The sequence below is a fragment of the Rousettus aegyptiacus genome, unplaced genomic scaffold (genome assembly GCF_014176215.1).
Source record: "Rousettus aegyptiacus isolate mRouAeg1 unplaced genomic scaffold, mRouAeg1.p scaffold_m13_p_6, whole genome shotgun sequence".
Classification (NCBI taxonomy): domain Eukaryota; kingdom Metazoa; phylum Chordata; class Mammalia; order Chiroptera; family Pteropodidae; genus Rousettus; species Rousettus aegyptiacus.
In genome coordinates, this window is record NW_023416309.1 from 507,435 (window position 1) to 524,878 (window position 17,444).

At 35.6% G+C, this 17,444-nt stretch overlaps 1 protein-coding gene and 1 non-coding gene across 3 annotated transcripts; both read right to left on the bottom strand.

The window, feature by feature from the left end:
- Nucleotides 1-608: 608 nt before the first annotated feature.
- Nucleotides 609-17,427, bottom strand: LOC107508919 (mitochondrial import inner membrane translocase subunit Tim23). Of its 2 annotated transcripts, none has more exons than XM_016140957.2 (7): nt 17,184-17,427; nt 15,243-15,301; nt 14,011-14,104; nt 13,712-13,796; nt 11,276-11,334; nt 9,354-9,464; nt 609-1,121 (listed from the first exon to the last, which is right to left on the bottom strand). In XM_016140957.2, exons 1-7 carry the CDS (start codon nt 17,287-17,289, stop codon nt 1,006-1,008), a joined length of 630 nt encoding a protein of 209 aa, XP_015996443.1. In that variant the 5' UTR covers nt 17,290-17,427; the 3' UTR covers nt 609-1,005. The 2 variants fall into 2 exon arrangements, with proteins under 2 accessions (XP_015996443.1, XP_015996444.1); XM_016140958.2 differs by lacking the exon at nt 17,184-17,427 and adding an exon at nt 15,407-17,131.
- On the bottom strand, nt 11,868-12,071 carry LOC118604423. The gene has a single exon (XR_004951731.1). It is a non-coding gene; the product is annotated as a small nucleolar RNA SNORA74 (small nucleolar RNA).
- Nucleotides 17,428-17,444: the final 17 nt, after the last annotated feature.

Consider the following 17,444-nt stretch of genomic DNA (forward strand, 5'->3'; position numbering starts at 1 on the left):
CTTTTTCAGTCTTTTCCTGCAAACTTTTCACCTTTTAATTTTTTATATGTTATGTTACTGATGAATTGTTAAACTCTTTTTACTAGAGGACTTCAGCTAAGATTCAGTACTTTTCTGCCGGTCTTTGTTAGCAGATGCATGCAGAAAGGCCCTACTTTATTTTTTCCAATCATAATAACCACATTATTTAGTATTGATTTATATGTGTAACCTGCAGCACAATTTTATTTAACTTTATTTCATAAATAAGTAAACAAACTCAAATAACTTGCCCTTATTTCCTTTGCTTTCCAAGGCTTCCTTAAAAACTTAAAGCTTGTGTCTATTTCATCTCTTTTCTAATTATCCTCAGTAAAGAGATGAGTTAACATACACAGTATTAAGCATGATTGTTGGACAGATTGTTCTAGCACACTAATGGTATAATGGTTAATCTGAAATCTCTTGAGGATTTTTGGCAGATCTGTTGGAGAAAAATCTTAACCTAGCTGTTAATGCTGCCATAGCCCTTCATTTTAAACATTGAAAACATGTTTTAGATTAGTTGAGGCAAAAAATATACCATTTTCTACTCAGAAAGATTCTTTTAAATGGAGACATCTACTATGTTTACATTGGAGTTGACTTTGGTTCTGTTTTCTTTATTGGGAATACAGAGCAGTAGAGTTTTGGATCATTAAATGAACAAATGTGGTGATACAGTATTGACGAGCATGACCTGAATTATGAGAATAAGTGGTTTCCCACTTCAGGGAGTAGGAGAGAACAGGTGCAAGATCTTCCAAGAAGAGAACCACATTATTCGGTCACCAAAAGGTTTTGGCTTCAACTCATTAATGGCTGGAAGGAGAGCCAGTCCTGGTCAACCATCCATCATCTTCACAGCAAATCGGAATCGCCACAAATTTTCAAACTAATTGTAGGCAGAAGAGAGAAAAACTTCATACTGACATTAATTGATCTGTATAACTACTAGTGTCCTCCATTCACAGGTTGGCAAAATCTTCAGAGTGACTGTTGGAGTAAGGAGCCTTTCATGTGCTCCCAGTTATTATATAATGCATAGAGGCTAGTAAGTGTTAGTCCTGCTAGGCCACCTCGTGCTACCCCTCGAAGACCACCTAGGGGAGGGAGGACAAGAAAAGATTTGTATTGCAAATGTCCTAGCATCAGAGGATTAAATGAGTCTCATAAAATTGAGACATACATTCGTGTATATAAATAAATCATCCCAAACAGGAGAATCAAAGTTTTAAATGTAATATCCGAAACCAAGACAAGTTCAGGAGATAAATTCTCTGAATCACTTGTTTATACAATTTTCATATTTAAAACCTTTTTTTTTAAACTTTCAGTATACTTAACAATTTTTTGATATTTCTCAATCTGACTTGTTCCTATAACACTTAGAAAATATCTTATGCTCATTGAAATCTCAACCAGATCAATAATTTCCTGCTAGTCATATAGTTAAGACCAGCGATCTCCAACCTTTTTGGCAACAGGGATCAGTGCTCTTAGGAGACTCAAATGCTTGGTGATGTGAGTTGAAGCTGAGGCGGTAATGCTAGCATTGGGGAGTGGCTGCAAATACAGATGAAGCTTTGTTTGCTGGTCCACTGCTCACCTTCGGCTGTGTAGCCACATTCCTAAGAGGCCAAGGATGGATACCAGTCTGTGGCCTAAGGGTTGGGGACCCCTGGTTTAGATTTCACTGGCACTGTCAATTGATTTAAGGCAATAATATAAATAAGGAGACACCCTCTTTGAAAGCAGCTTTTGGCCTCTGCACAGGTCCTGCAACTACTAACTTTGAAGACTCAAGAAGTAGTGCTGATAAGATGGCTATAATCAAGCTTTAAGTGAGGTGCAGCAATCTACAACTAATGAGCAATAAGGCACTTAGAATCATCCAAATAGTTGAAAAATATTCAATGATTAGACAACTATTTTTGCTTAATGAAAAAATTTTTCATGTGGAAAACGATGAGCAATAGATATTTTATTTGAAATGCAGAAACAAAAATGTTTAATCAGTTAACTTAAAATGGTTCCCAAGTCTAATAAGAGGAATGGGGGTACCCAAAGAAGCTTTTAAGAAGTGTCTGGTTTCTCTTAAGAGTTTCATAAGTACAGACTATAAACCAGACAGCCTACATTGTACCTATGAGTGAGTATTAAAAGGTAAAATGGCGCTGTGGTCCAGTGGTTACCTTACTAGGGGCCTTTTCGTTATAAACCAGTAGATCCTTATTAAACTGAGCAGACTTAAGTTAGATGTTTTAAATTACTGTTTTAAAAAATCAGTAAATTTTGTGAAATTCAGTGATGTTGCCTAGTTAAAACACTTCAGACCAACCATTTCTCCAATGACTGTCCTGCCAGGTGGCTTCAGCTGATAGAATAAAGGGCCAATCCTTCCAGGAGCCTCTCTAGTCTGAAGAGTTCTGATAGCTGACCTGCTTAGGCTTCCACTATGAAATGCCCTAATTATCTTTCTTAAACAGACACAAACAGTTATACATAGATGATGTATGCAGTTTCTGTCAAATATGTGGGAGGGGGATCAGAAACATTAAAAGTATTTAAAGTAAATGGGAGATATCTCCTTGAAATTGACATCATCTCTTTATCACCTTGCCATAGACTAGGCAAGGCAGTTGAATTTGCAACTGTAGTCAATGTGGTTGAGACATTATAAAAGCAATGTATCCTCAATCAGTTAATTTAAAACAGTCTGCTCAATTTCATAAGGATCTACCTCATATCTTTGACCAGTAAGTCAACAAAAAGTTGTATGGGCAGAAAGTAAACTATAATTAGACCAAATTCCTAAAATGGTAAAAATAAACTATGAAGTACAGAATAAATGCTAAGCTATCTGCAATAGCATTACTATGGCTCAGTAAGACCTACCCTTTGAGTATAATGAGGGTTCTTTCAATCAGGTTACAAAAATTTAATACTCTAACCTATTCTGAATCAACAAAGCAAAAGCTAAGGTGGCCTCACTGCTGTTTATTAGGAAAATGATGGCAGGTATGTAATTGAAAGTACACTGTTTTTTTAGATACTGTTTCCTGGAATAAAACATTCAACTTCAGACCAACTCACCTGGGCCTTTAGTAAATTACTGATCTACAGGACTCTGAAGTCTGCCTATTGGTTTGGAAATAGCTGCAAAACGTTTCTGTTGGTTGGTCCTTTGCTTTGAGTGTCCTAAGAACATGTATTATACTTGACCCTTTTGGAAGGATTTTCACACTAGTTTTCAGCTATCAAATAATAGGCCTCCTAGGCATAGGCACTGGGATAACAAAATGAAACTGGGAACTATGAGGCTTTCAGATCTTTGGGACATCAGTGTTCATTAGTAACAACTTATTTCCCAGAAAGCTTTCTACTTTCTGACCAAAATGAAACAAACTCAAGTTACTTTTAGAAGGCTAGGAAAGTTATTTCCAGCAAGAAGACACCAAAAATATGCAGTATTTGATTTACTAAGACAGTTAATCCTGACTCAAGGGTAGCCTTTTATCACATATCAGCCATATTTTAGTTTTAACTCTTTCCATTAACTCCAGGGTTTTCCAACTAGTTGATCTGTTAAAATTTGAGGACCTTGGCTTTAGGCTTTCTGTAATGAAACAACTCCTTAACTAAGCACAGGAAGTTGATTAGCAAATACACCCACTTTGAACACAGAGTAACCAAATAAGACCAATGGTCAGTCTCTGTAAAGCACAACAAATGTGAGACGTGTGTTTCACAGGTTTATCTTTTCAATCCTCACACAGACTCTTCCAGAAAGGGCAAATATTACTTTTTCTAAACATGGAGAAATGAAGCCCAGAGTATTGAAATGCCTTGTTTGTGGGGCAGAGAGCTGGTTAGTGGCAGAGAATACACACTGAATTAACAATTACTCAGCAAATTTTTCTTAAAATGGCCAGAAAAATCAGTATTTCAGGCTTTGAGGGACCAAAACCTATTATGGAGGTACTTATATAACCATTTAAAATGTAACTTAAAAAATGTAAACCATTCTTAGCCTGCAGACAGTGAACAGGCATCTGGCCAGCAAGGGCTGGTAACCCCTGCTTTAGATGAATGGCCTTACTTAAAAACCACTCAAAATTTTTTGCAATAATTAACTTCAAAAATTTTTGTTGCTTGTTTTTAAAAATTGTGGTAAAATACACATACAGTTTACCATTTTTTAAGTGTACGGTTCAGTAGCATTAAGTACACTGGCATTGCTGTGGTACTATCACCACCATTCATCCTGAACCTTTTTCATCTACTAAAACTGGAACTTTGTACCCAATGAAACAATAATTTCCCACTTCTTCCCAGTCCCAGCCTAATGCCTAATTTAATTTTTATTATGTTGATACATCTTTGCTAACTTTTAATTTTTATTTTTTATCAAAGTAGCCCACATACATAATTTTTAAAGTCAAGATAGTATTAAAAGATTTTAGTGCTGCTCAAAAGTCTGGTGCAATCCCCATCCTAACTCTAATTCCCAGTTCCCAAAGGCAATTAACTTTAATTCTTTGCTCTTTACTTTCACATTTCTTTTAATGAACATTATTCTGTTATTTCTAGATTTTTCAAACTTAGATATTGTCTATTGACTTCCTACTAGGAAAACTGTGTTAAGTCTTACAAGAATTATACAAAATGTGCTTATGGCAGAAAGAAGGACACTTGATTTACATAGGTTATCTCATTTACAAGTCTATGAAGAGAATAGAGGTCACCCTTGTTTTATAGACAAAGAAACTGACATTCAGACAAGTTACTGTCTTGTTCACACAGCTTTTTAATAATCTAGTGCTTGTCAAACCCAGTCTGATCCAAAGGCCACTGTCTTTCTCATCATAACAAATTGCCTCCAGGATAGTGAAAAGAGAAATCAGGGAAATTTCTTGAAACTGGTTAATAAACAGCTGAGTTGGGGCTTAAGGATGTACTGAATTTCAAATTTATCAGTTTGGCCATATGAATAAGGGAGGCATGGGAGAAAAGTTTGGAAAGAGGATCACAGCATGAAAGACTAGGTGAGAAGTTTAAATTTAGGTTGAAAGGCAGTGTGTCACCAAAGGTTTCTGGGCAGGAGTATTAAAATGAAAACCATCCTTGAGTAATATTAAGCTAGAAACAGTGAGTAGATAAGATAGAATTGAGGTAGAAGCCTAAAGTCAAAAATGGTCAATGAAAAATACTGTTGAAGTTAAGGGTGTGTGATAAGGGTCTCAACTCAGGTGAAAGGTGATGAACTTCACAAATGATGAAATGAGAGTATGATGAGAGAAAGGTAGAAATTAAGGTGACTGGGTCACTAGAAGGCTGTTTCCTATTTCCTTGTTTTTTCTTTGTTTTGTTACATAGTGGAAGCAATGTGTGCCTTTGAACAGCACAGCAGCTAACTTTGCTGGGCTTCCCTCATCACTGCCCCCATCCATCTTTTTTTCCTTGCGATCCCAGATCTTCCATGTAAGACTAAATGAACAAATATATCTCGGTTGTTTCTCACTCCCCACATTACTGTGTCCTTTTAGGACTATTTTTCAGCAGATTCTTAGTCTTTTTGGTGGTTGCCTTTCTGCGGGTGGTAGGGAGTATCCCGGGTCCCTTTGAAAATCTTATGGAAGTTTCAGAGGGTTTATCAATCCTGAGTGAACATCTCCTGGTATACATGCTATACTCAGAAGAAAGGTGAAAGTTTAACTCTGGAAGTGACGATAAACAATTTAAGGCTTATACGTAAATGGAAATGCTCGTCTTTAGAAGGTAAGAATTAACCGATGTCCACTTAAGCCAAATTCTTTACAATGGCCTACAAAACTCTATCTTTTCCATGATTTGGCCCCTTGCCACTTTTATGACTCCAGATTCTAGTACTCTTCCCACTGTCTTTGAACTCCCACTCAGGGGCTTTGTTCTTGCTGTTACCTTTACCTAACTCACTCCCTCCAGACATCCAACTCACAAGCTGCCTCATCTGTCTTTGTTCAAAATATCACCTTCTCCTTGAAGTTATCTCAAACACCTTGTACATGTAATTTCGCATGTATGCCTTAGTTTGCTGTAAAATAAATTGCTAAATGTGAGATTACTTGAGCAAAAGGATTTACATAAAATATTAATAATGTCAAATTGCCTTTCAAAGTATTTGCTTACCTTTTGCCAATATTGTGTCATGACTATCACTTTAAGCCAGTTGGTGAAAAATATTATATCAATGTGTTGTTTTTTTTTCCTAGTTGCCTGGAGATTGAGCAACTTCTGCTGTTTAATAGTCATTTGTATTTTCCTCAAGTGTTTTGTCATATTCCTACTCCATTTTTGGGGGGTTACTGGTGTAAGTGATTTGTTGAAATGTTTTATACACTATGACAATTAGTTCCTTGCATATTATATACATTACATGCATTTTTATTTACTAGAAGAATGTTGATGCCAGTAATAGAAATAAAGTTATCAAGAAATTCCTTTCAGCATATAAAATTTAATTTTGAAGGTCTGGCATTCATGGATAAATAATACCTTTTAACAATAACCCTGATCATAAATGCTTAATTTGATAAACTGGATTTGTATATCTTTTTACTTTTATTTAGTTTTCTTTTATAAGATGACTGACTTCCTTATAGAAGGAATAGGATTAGCAGGTCAGGAATTTTCTGCAAGTGGGAAGGGAGCACCCATGTCCTGGTTTCTGAGGCCTTATTTTCTGAAGATAAGTGATCAGGCCTCTTAAACATTCCTAAGGATGATAAAACTACCGCTGGTCTTGTTCTGGTAGAACACCGGTAATTATTAAACAGATTTTCATATGCCCGAGGAAATAGAATAATGACATTTCACACCTTCTTGAAAATATTTATATAGTTCGTTAAGTAAGCATTAGGCCTGAACTAAAATCACACCATCAGAATTATTACTTTAAAAATTAACTCCTTTTTGGTTTAATTTTTTGGTTAAAATGGACAGCTATTCATTTTCTTATGTAGTTTTCCTAATGACTTTTCTTTCTACTAAAGTAGCTGCATACCTGAGTCAGACTGCTTTTATTCTAAACTTTTCTTAAAAAAAAAAAAAAAAAAAATCTATTTTTTAAGAGTACATTGAGGATTGGAAAGATTTTAGGTCAGTAGGAATTAGCCATTCCCTGAATGAAAACTTTATTATTCCTCAAAAGTTTATGCTAGCTCTAGACTAAGAGTGCCTAAACTCTTTTCCAAATCCGGAAATAGAAGTTATATTTGTATTCCTGCTATACAAAATTTATAATTCTGTGCTTTGTCTTAAGTTTATTCCTAACCAGAAATCAATAAAAGACACTGAATTGCTTTTGTTAGGCTGATTTTGATATGCTGAGCTAGGAACTGTGAAGCTGGAATCTGAGTCATGAGATTATTTACTTCCTCTGTGTTCCACAACTGCAATGAAAACTGCAATCCACTTGTCACCAGACACAGAATTAATGGATATTCTTTTTGCTTTTTATCTCTGCTTAGCCAAGGACTTTCTGTTCCGTAACTTATGTTGGAAATGTCCCAGGCTGTGCCATAAATGCTATATCCTGCAAAAAATTCCTTGTTATATAGGCTCCCATTTCTTTTGATGATATTGAGTGTTCGGCCTTTTCCTTTCTGTCTTTTAAATATGCATAATGTCTTAAATTCGGTAATTCAGAACCTTCTTATATCCAGGACTGCTCTTAATACAAGAAATGCCACAATGGCTTACCCTAAGAAAACGGAATGGTGGAGATTGAGCTAGAACTTCAGTGCCCATCCACTGGGGTGGGCACTCCCACTCAGCTCCCACTCAGCTCCAGCCATTTGCCACCATGCAATGTGAGCTTGGTGTTTTTCATTTATTCAAAAGAAGCTTGAATTCCAGATTTTTGTGTGAAATCTGGTTTTTAAATATTAATTTGATCTTTTTAAACATAGTTTGGGACAATTAAACTCTTCCTGGCTAAGTGTCACCCTTGTGCTGCCAATTAAAGTTTTAAATTCTTTTGTCTGACTCTATAGATTTTCAATGTGAAAGTATTTTTGGGTTTTAGTAAGGTTTTTCTATACCAAAGTAACATTTTCATGGACAGAAAAGGTATTTACCATTTTATTCTACCTAGGAGCTCTGTTTGTAAACATACCCAAATGCGCTGCTAGAAGTTTTGTGATCTCTTAGGGATAAAATTCCAAATGCAATCTATTTTCAATATAGAAAAAGCCTCTTACTCTCATATATGTCAGGAATATGGACCTACTATGGAGACTTCTCATTTCTAGTAAAAATGAAGCAAAAATGCTACCTGATATAAATGATAGATGACTTACTAAAAAACAGAATTAATCAATGTCTAATACATAATAAAGCAATCAAATACTTTTCAGAGGCAGGCATATGGGACGTATGCAGTTGAATTAAATCATTTAAAACAGAAATATGATGAAAAATGTGGAGCTGTCACTAGTTACATGACATTTTGAAAAAAGTCTTAATAGTGTGTTCATCTATAACATTGGGGTGTGATTATCACTTCATAGAGTTTTATATGAAACAAGTTATATTAAGTGCTTATTGCTAAAAGTACAATCATAACTCAGTGAATGTTAATTTTCTTTCCATTTTAGAGGAGAATCTGATATTTGATCTTCACCCTGATCGTTTTGGTTCAATTCTTAGAGCTCTGATTATTTTTTTCAAAACTGAATGGTATTAGTTTACTTATGTTCATTCATAACAGTATTATTCACAGTAGCCAAAGGGGAAGCAACCTAAGTGTCCATAGAGACACAGAGAAACAAAATGCACATGTATGTACAACAGAGTACTATTAGTCTTAGAAAGAAAAGAAATTGTGACACATGCTACAACATGGATAAACCTTGGGGACGTTAAGCTAAATGAAATAAGCTGGTCACAAAAAGACAAAGACTCTATGATTCCACTTACATGAGATACCTAAAGTAGTCAATTTCATAGAGAGAGAAAGCAGAATGGTGGTTGCCAGGGGCTGAAGGAAGCAAGAAATGGAACATTGTTTAATGGGTAGAGTTTCAGTTTTGCAAGATGAAGAAAAGTTCTGGAGATTGGTTGCCTAACAATGTAAATATACTTGATATAAATGATTCGAATGGTCAATTTTATATTATGTGTAGTTTACACTCCCCAAAAAATCAAAAACAAAACCAAAACAACCACAAAGTTTCAGAAAACACTAGGTTACACTGCAAAAGCAAAACAAAAAAGTATAGTAGAGTTTCCTTTGAAAACTATGGATAAAAAGCGTATTTCAAGTGTATTAAGAGACAGCTCTCCAACAGTACCTGTACATTTATACAACATGCCCGTCATAGTTCCAGCTGCTACTGTATTGAGGTCATCTTCAGCACCTCGTGTTTTCTCAATGATGACACCAAATGCACTATAGAGTAAAGCTACAGGGAAAATAGAACTGATCAGTAATAAAAAAGTGACTGAAAGTCAGTATGACAATTATATTTAGATAAGTGTATCCTACAGACATCACTCTGTAGGTATTCAAAGATATATCGCTCAAACATTGTATATCAAAAGCCTGGCAACAAATAAATGCCCATTAAAGGGGGATTGATGCAGAAACAGACTTTCCATATAATGGGATACTACATACTCACTTAAAATAATAAAAAAGAGTAAGAGCTACATTTACTAATATGTAAAGCAGGCAGATGTGTACAACCCTACTTATGTAAAAAAGAAGTTTGGAAAGATTCAGAAGAAACAAATAGTAGAAAGTACCACTGGGGAGTCCCAGGAAGAATCTTAATTTTCACTTTTATTTATAATAGCTGTACTTTGGATTTAGAAACAAAAACAAAACATATCTACTTCTATTTTAAGAAAAATACAACAAAGAAAGGTGAGGTATGGTCTTTGCACTTGTAAATACTATAATAATGGCACTATTTAGTTTTAACAAGATCTTCCTCTAACCCACCCTTCTTCTCCTATGCCTATAAAGATTACTACCAGCCATGAATGCATTATTTTTCCTTACCCTCTTTGAAAATTGCCACATTTGACCCCTAAACATTATACAAAGCTCTCAGGCTTACAACTCCTCTGTTGTGATGTTTTTATAGTTTTACAAAAGTTCTTCTTATTTCAACTTATTTAACTAAAACTGAACTTGGGCAGAACACTATGATTAATAATATTGCAAAGGGAACACGCCAGGTGACTGGCTATCCCTATCTGCTCAGGACAGAGGGTTTCCTGGAACACAAAACATACAGTGCTAAAACTAAGAGTCTTGGGCAGAACAGAATGGCCGATCACTCTAGGTAAATAAGCAATCAAACAGGAAGAAAGGAAGGGGACTATGTATGGGGGTGGAGGCAACTGGAGCATGAGTGGCATATGGAGGTGGCCATTAGGAGGATCCCAAATATGAGTCTGACTTTACAGAGTGAAAACGTACTACTTCCAAATCCCATGACAAAGCTAGGAGCTTATTGTGTCAACAAGGGCTTCTTCTAGTTTTCGGTGATAAATAGCAAAAGCCTGGCAACAAATAAATGCCCATCAAAATGCCCATTCCTTACTTAATTTGCCACATTTAAATGATTTTCAGACTTTCAACTAAGTTATAAGGAAAACCTTGGATGTTAGGTTCTAAGTGCCTCGAGCAGGTTTAAGTCGTGAGTAATCAAAAGAGTCAATCATTCACACACAATATAGTATAAAACCATTTGGCCCTGACTAACCACTACTAAATCACCCATTGCTTAGAACTGCTTTCATTATCTTAGAAATGTTTTCATTATCTACAAAGGCCCTACTGCAACACTGGAACTTAAGTCTAGGAAATCTACTCAGATAAACAGAATGATGAATGGGCTATTAGAAAAACATAGCAAGATGGCTAGATTAACCGATCATATCTAACTACAGGACTTTGACCCTTTTTAACATACAAAGCCATTTGCTCTGGACCTAAATTATTTGAATTTAATTTAGTTAAAACACAATTTTATTTGGTATCTTGCTTGGGCAGAAGAATATTTAGTATTTAAAAATGTTTAAAATATTCAGAAATAGTACTCAAGATGGTATTAGCACCTGGCATTATTTTGTTGTGTAGTTTATAATCTTAAGTAGCATCTGCACTACTCGAGTGGACCAGAATTTTGATCAAATTATTCATGTTATGTGTACATTCTTTCTTTGCATTAATAATTTATTATCAAGTGAAATCTCAACTTACCCAGAGAACCTAGAGTATTAGCCCAAAGTGCCCCTTGCCTGGTCACCATGTTCAAAATCCTACAAGGGCAGAAACAGAAAGAATCCGTATTTAGAATCAATATTTCTCTAGTAATTTGAAAAACCATAATTGCAGCTATTTAAAAAATATAAACCCAATGCCCAAAGGTTCCTTAATTTAAAAACTTAACACGTCCTCAGAGTTCAGTTAAGACTGGCTTTTGTTTTATAGAAAAATACATGAAGGTAGGTTGAAATCTCCAATCTTTTTGGGAAATGAGTAAGAAAGATTCTTGTATATTTTTATAATTATTAAATACATATCAACCATATAAAGGCTTTGAATGACAGCTTGCAATATATTTTGTAAAGTTTACAGAAATTGATCTGTGTAAAAAAAGTCATTATAACCAATGAACTAGCTTACGATTATTAAGTTCTATTTTTTTTTTGGGGGGGGGAGTATATATTTTGAATAATAACTAGATTTAAAGTATGGAGAATATAAAGTATTAGAGAATATAAAGTAGTGTTAAAAATAAATACTCAAAGAGAGGAAGAAAGCAAACTAGAATACACAAAAAAGCATACCCTGTGTCTGCTTCCAGACTAGAACTAAGCAGCCAAAGTGAATGCTTAGCCAACTCTTAAGGAAGCATAGTTCTGCCTTGCACCAGTGTCAGACGCCACCAGAACAGTGACAGAGGCCACTGGAGGAAGAAGACAAGACATTCCTCTTCCAGCAGTGTAACACCATCACAGGAATGGTTCTGTCCAGATGGCTGACTACTGCTGGAGACTATGGAATTACAGTAACAAACAGAAAAAGAACTCATTTAATTCATTTAAATTAATGCTCAATAATAAAAATTTTATTACCTCTAAAAGGTTGTTTATGAAGTATATTGTTTCCAATTATGTTACATATTTACTATGTTAAGTTCAACACGTTTTTTCATTTTTAACAAGCTTTTAAAACTAATTTTCATTCTTGTATTGTTGATAGCACTATATATCGGTAAAATTCTTTGGGATGCAACATACCTCCATTTACTGGGCCTTTACCTACTTTTCACTTTAATCATCTCTCAACAACCTTGAAAGGCAGAGAGTATAGAAAGCTTACCCAAGATCAAAACCAGTAAGTAATAAAACTAGACTTTAAAGCTATATAGATCTGTCTGGCCCCAAACCCTATCTTCTTTCCATTTTTAAATGTTGTCTTCCTATCTAGGAAGATCAGAATGATTATATAGAAAAAAAACGACATAAAAATTTTAAAAAATTGTACACCAATTTCATTCTCCAAAAAATTAATAACCATTACTGTTTTAAGAAACAAAGGTTATCTTTTTTAGAAGACCTTCCACACTTTCAAATTGGTATTTAAAGATATAACATTGGGGACTTGTTTCAGAATAATATGGAAGACAGGAAGGAGATGGGACACATTGATTCTGGTTGATAGATGTTGATGATGGGTTATGGTTCATACGTGTATGCTGTACTATTTTGTCTATTTTTGTTTATATTCAAAATTCTCCATAATACAAAAAGTAAAAAAATTACTACAGGAAAGGAAAAATATTAAGAACATAAATGTAAGAATACTCAAGGATCTGGGCTAGTAAAGCAAGCGCTTTCACATAGTGACAATATGGAAAACTTAACATTGCCTTCAGGATTCCCAAGGTCTAATTTTAACACACCTGCTGCCATCTGCTGGTTAAACAACAAACAATGAAGATGTAGTTTAAAATGTCCTAAAACAAAACCATGAGCCATCAAAGACGTACTGTGATTCCACTCATATAAAGTATAAAAACATGCAAAACTAAACAACATATTACTAAGAGCATACCAACAGGGACTGATCATGTTTATTTCTTAAGCAGGATGAAGATATGCATTATATACACTTTCCGACCTTTTTAATTACACTTTCCCTTCTCTGCAAATCAATTTCCTCGAAGACTGTCTTACTCTTTTTGAAACAATCTCTAAGTTCTAGGAGTTTCATTTAAACTTTCTGCAGGTTTCCATTTCAGAAATGGAGTGTAAAGTTTAAGTTCAAGTCAAAAGACAAATAATAGCAGATCTGGCAATCACTCTTATGTACTTATTTCTTCACTACCATTTCCTATGGCATGCTCCTGAACAATCCGAATAATGTATTTGCCTGAGAATGGGACAGCTGAGAAGTTCGATTGGGGTAGCACCAGCTGACTGAAGGACACTGACTCAAAAATCACTCCTTTCAAACACTTACGACTCAGTAACCTGATTCTTTCATTCCTTGAGTTAAAAAAATAATAAAATGACCGAAAAGTATATCAGTACTCTAAATATTTAAAATCTTAACGCTGTGCTCATCAAGCCAACAGAGGAGAGGTTAATATTCAAACATCACTACATCAGATGATTACATGAGACTTACTGTACGTTTCTTGGTTTGGACCAGGCCATGTTCTGGGTTTCCTTCAATCCTAGCCGTAGACCATTCATTGCCCCAAATGCAGCCCCTAGTAAATCACAGTAACAATTCATCCAAATAATACAATTTTATATATATAAAAAAAACTGTGCTTCTGATTTTTTTTCTTATTTAATAAAAAAATATGAAAAATGTTAATGATTCTTAAAACAATAGTGGAAGCAATATTCAAATTGCTTTTGATTATAAACATCTTTGACTTCTTGGATTGAGGACGCTTAAAAAGTAAGTATTATACCCACCTGTCATACAACATCCTCCAATGGTAAAGAAGGCCAGTTCAAATCTGCCCCGAGTTTTATTAGCTCCAGTTGGTAAAATAAACTCATCTGTATCCTAAAGGGATAAAATGAAAACTATGCTGAGCTCCCCTCAAGACAGAGTACTTTGAAGTTTTTAAATTTGTTGAGGTAGTTTTTCTCAGGAAGTAAAACTAAAAGTCAACTATGCTCAAACAAAACTTTCTGCAATAGCAACACCTAAATCAAAGTGAAATGAAATATATAACATATATTGTTATGCTCATGTGTTGTTAGGATAAATTAGTTGAGGGATTCTTGCTCCAAACTGTGTTTTTCAATGTAAGTTTGACAGACTGTACATAATTTGCCTTATTTAATGATAAATTTGAAGCAATAGTGCAACAGAGTTTAGGAAGAACACCTCTAGAGAAAAGTAAACTGAAAGCTATGAGAAGTAACAGTTGATAGAATCAAAGTCTGGAAAGAAAAAATAACTTTGATTCTGTAGCTACTATTTATAAGCAAAATTTTACTATAAGGCCAAATGTTCATTAAAAAAAACTATAAAAGCACAGCAGTTTGGTTCAGTTATGCAAGAATAAAATTATCTTCTTAATAATTATTCCTTTGTTAATCTTAGAAAGCTATAAACCCTCTTTCCAGTAAATGCATACACGAAATTTGAACCCCTTGAAGCTCACCTAAGAATCTTAGGTTGAAAAATACCACTATAAGCACAATATGATTAATATACAATTTAAAATTTATGAATTTTCCATTTTATATTTTCAGAGCATGGTTGACCACAGGTAACTGAAAGGACCAAAAGCAAAACCATGGGTAAGGGTGGGGTGACTGTATAGTTTCAGTTATATGGGGTTATGAATATAGTAGTTATGGATATAGTAGGTGGTAATAGCTGTACAATATTACAAATGTATTTTGTAACACTGAACAGTACACTTAATGATTTAAGATGGTAAATTTTATGTTAGTGTATTTTATCATAATTTTAGAAAATGGAAAAGAACCAAATCCCAAACCCTTTAAAGGGATTTAATCGACTAGTGTTAGAGAGAAATGCAAGCCAAATCGCCAGTTTGTGAGAAAAAAAGGGTAAACATATATGAGAAACTTGGTGCCTCCAAAAATATCTGGCATTTAAAATGTTTTTAATGGGAAGTTAAAGCATCTCACCAGTAAAATTATAAAAGGCCTAGTCTTAATCTTACCTGCACAAGATATCGTGGATCCACATTTAAATAAGGTGACAGAGGGTTCATACCAGTCACTACAGAGAAAACAAAGCATCATATTACAACAAAAATGTTAAAGTTATTTCATGTTAATTCTGCTTTTGTTTTACGTGTCTTGAAATTTTGATTTACAGGCTTACTGAATGTGAAATTTTCTCCCACTTTTCCATATTTTCCTTCTTATCTGGCAGTTCTGGGGTTCTTTCTCCTGGGGTCCTCGATCCCAAACCAGGTCTTGCACTGGTGGCTGAGGCTCTCATGCAAAGATGATATTGGCAGTAACATGGATCAAATAATCAACGTACCAGGAGGCATAGCCTAGCTCCATTATAAAGCTACTTTCTTTCTACTTTGCTAAAAGAGCTCCACAACTGTACAAAAACTGCAAATAAGACTACAGTAACAATGTCCTACCTAACTGGTCTCCTCACTTGCTCTAGTCTCTTCAGTTCACTTTCTACATAGCAACTAAAGTGATTTAAGAAAAGGAATTGAGCCTTAATAGCTGTCATTTATACTTATACAAATTCAAACTCCTTACTATGGCTTACAAAACACATCAGCTGCCATTCTTTGCCCTGATGATCTCATTATCTGCTACCACTCCAAGTCCCTTGAAAGGCTATAGATACATTGACCTAACAGCTGTTTCTCAAACATGCCAAGTTGTTTTTTTTCCAAGGACATTTGTACTAGCCATTTTCCCTAGTATACTTGCCTCCTCCCTGGCATTTGTAGTATATTCAGGTCACAGCTCAAATGCCAATACTTCTGAGTAGCTTTGTCTGACCTATTCTAAAATGGCTTTCTGCTCCCATCACCATTTCGTGATCTTGTTTTATTGCCTATAGACACTCATAACTAACTGAAATGTTTTTGTTACATGGCTCACTTCAATAAGTAAACTCTCATGAAAGCAGCAGCCATCTTTCTTTCTTTTTTTTTTTTTTAATTTAATTGCTGTAGTCCTGCACTCAGAAAAGCCACTGGCCCATTGTAGGTGCTCAATGGTGTTCACCCCTTGACCTCTCATTTTACCTTCAAATCTTAATCAAATTAATGTAACAATGCTTTGCCATATTAAGGCAGCTCCTAAGATTTGTAATTAACTGCGTTTTTTTGACACACGTGACAGTAGGAACTTGAAAGGGCTTTTTTTGTTGAACATAAGGAACCTAGAGAAACAGCACAGGAATTCTCAAAAAAGAAAATAGTTTTATACAGCACTTATCCTTCAATTTCCTACTATCTTTAAGTTCAAGTTCTGTTCATCCAGTAGAAGACCCATAGTCTGAAAGATCCGGAATACATATTCATAGGATTGAGGAGAGGGCACAGATATGGTTTTCATGCTTCTGCACCCTCCATCTTGCATTATTTCCTTTCCTAAAATTCTTTCTTCATGTCTGTGCCCTTTAAAGTGCAGCTCACTTACCAGTTCTACAGCTGTCTCGACTCATATTGCTTTCTTGCCTACATATGGTGTTGTGATCTGACGGCTACTTCGTGGTTTAGAATATACGACTTCAAGCTAAAATGTTTTCTACAGAATCGCTATTTGAAGTGCATTTACCTGCAGAGTTGCGTTCTCCTCTTAACCTAGTGCCCAGCACGCAGGAATGTGTGAAGAGAAAGATAGACACAAAGCTTGAATATAAAAGGAAGAAAACATACAACGTTTCCTGAGTCCAGGTCAACCAGAGAGGTTCTTGGGGATCCATGGCTTCAAAAACTCGTTTCAATCTTGACAGTAGCAGTGCAGACACACTAACCCCACCACCGATACTGTATGTAGGCTGTGAACGCCAGCCAAAAAAAATGAGGGGGGGGGAGGGGTAGAGGGACAGGGCACGCTGGACTTGTGGTGTAGTCGCAAGGATCAGTAAGGAATGTTCGCAACCTAAGCCCGATACTTACGCGGGACGCCAGCCAAATCCGCGTGCGAGTAACCGGCTCCGCCGGCTCCGAAAAAGCCGGCGAGCCCTCCCGTGGTTTTGTTGCCGCTTCCCCCGCCGCCCTCCATGGTGTCGCAGCAAACTGCCCGTCAGTTTCTCACCGCCGCCTCAGGCCGGGGTCGTCTATACCGCTGTTGCTCCTTAGTAACAGCGGGGAGACGGGAATTACCGCCGACTCCTCCACACGCTGACCTTCCGGGGACCGGTGCCCGCTAAACCTCGC

Coding starts and splice junctions, on each gene's coding strand:
- LOC107508919 (XM_016140957.2), bottom strand. CDS start 17,289: ATGGAGGGCGGCGGGGGAAGCGGCAACAAAACCACGGGAGGGCTCGCC. Junction 14,105..15,242: donor ATCCACGATATCTTGTGCAG/GTAAGATTAAGA, acceptor TTATCCCTTTAG/GATACAGATGAGTTTATTTT. Junction 9,465..11,275: donor TAATACTCTAGGTTCTCTGG/GTAAGTTGAGAT, acceptor TTTTCCCTGTAG/CTTTACTCTATAGTGCATTT.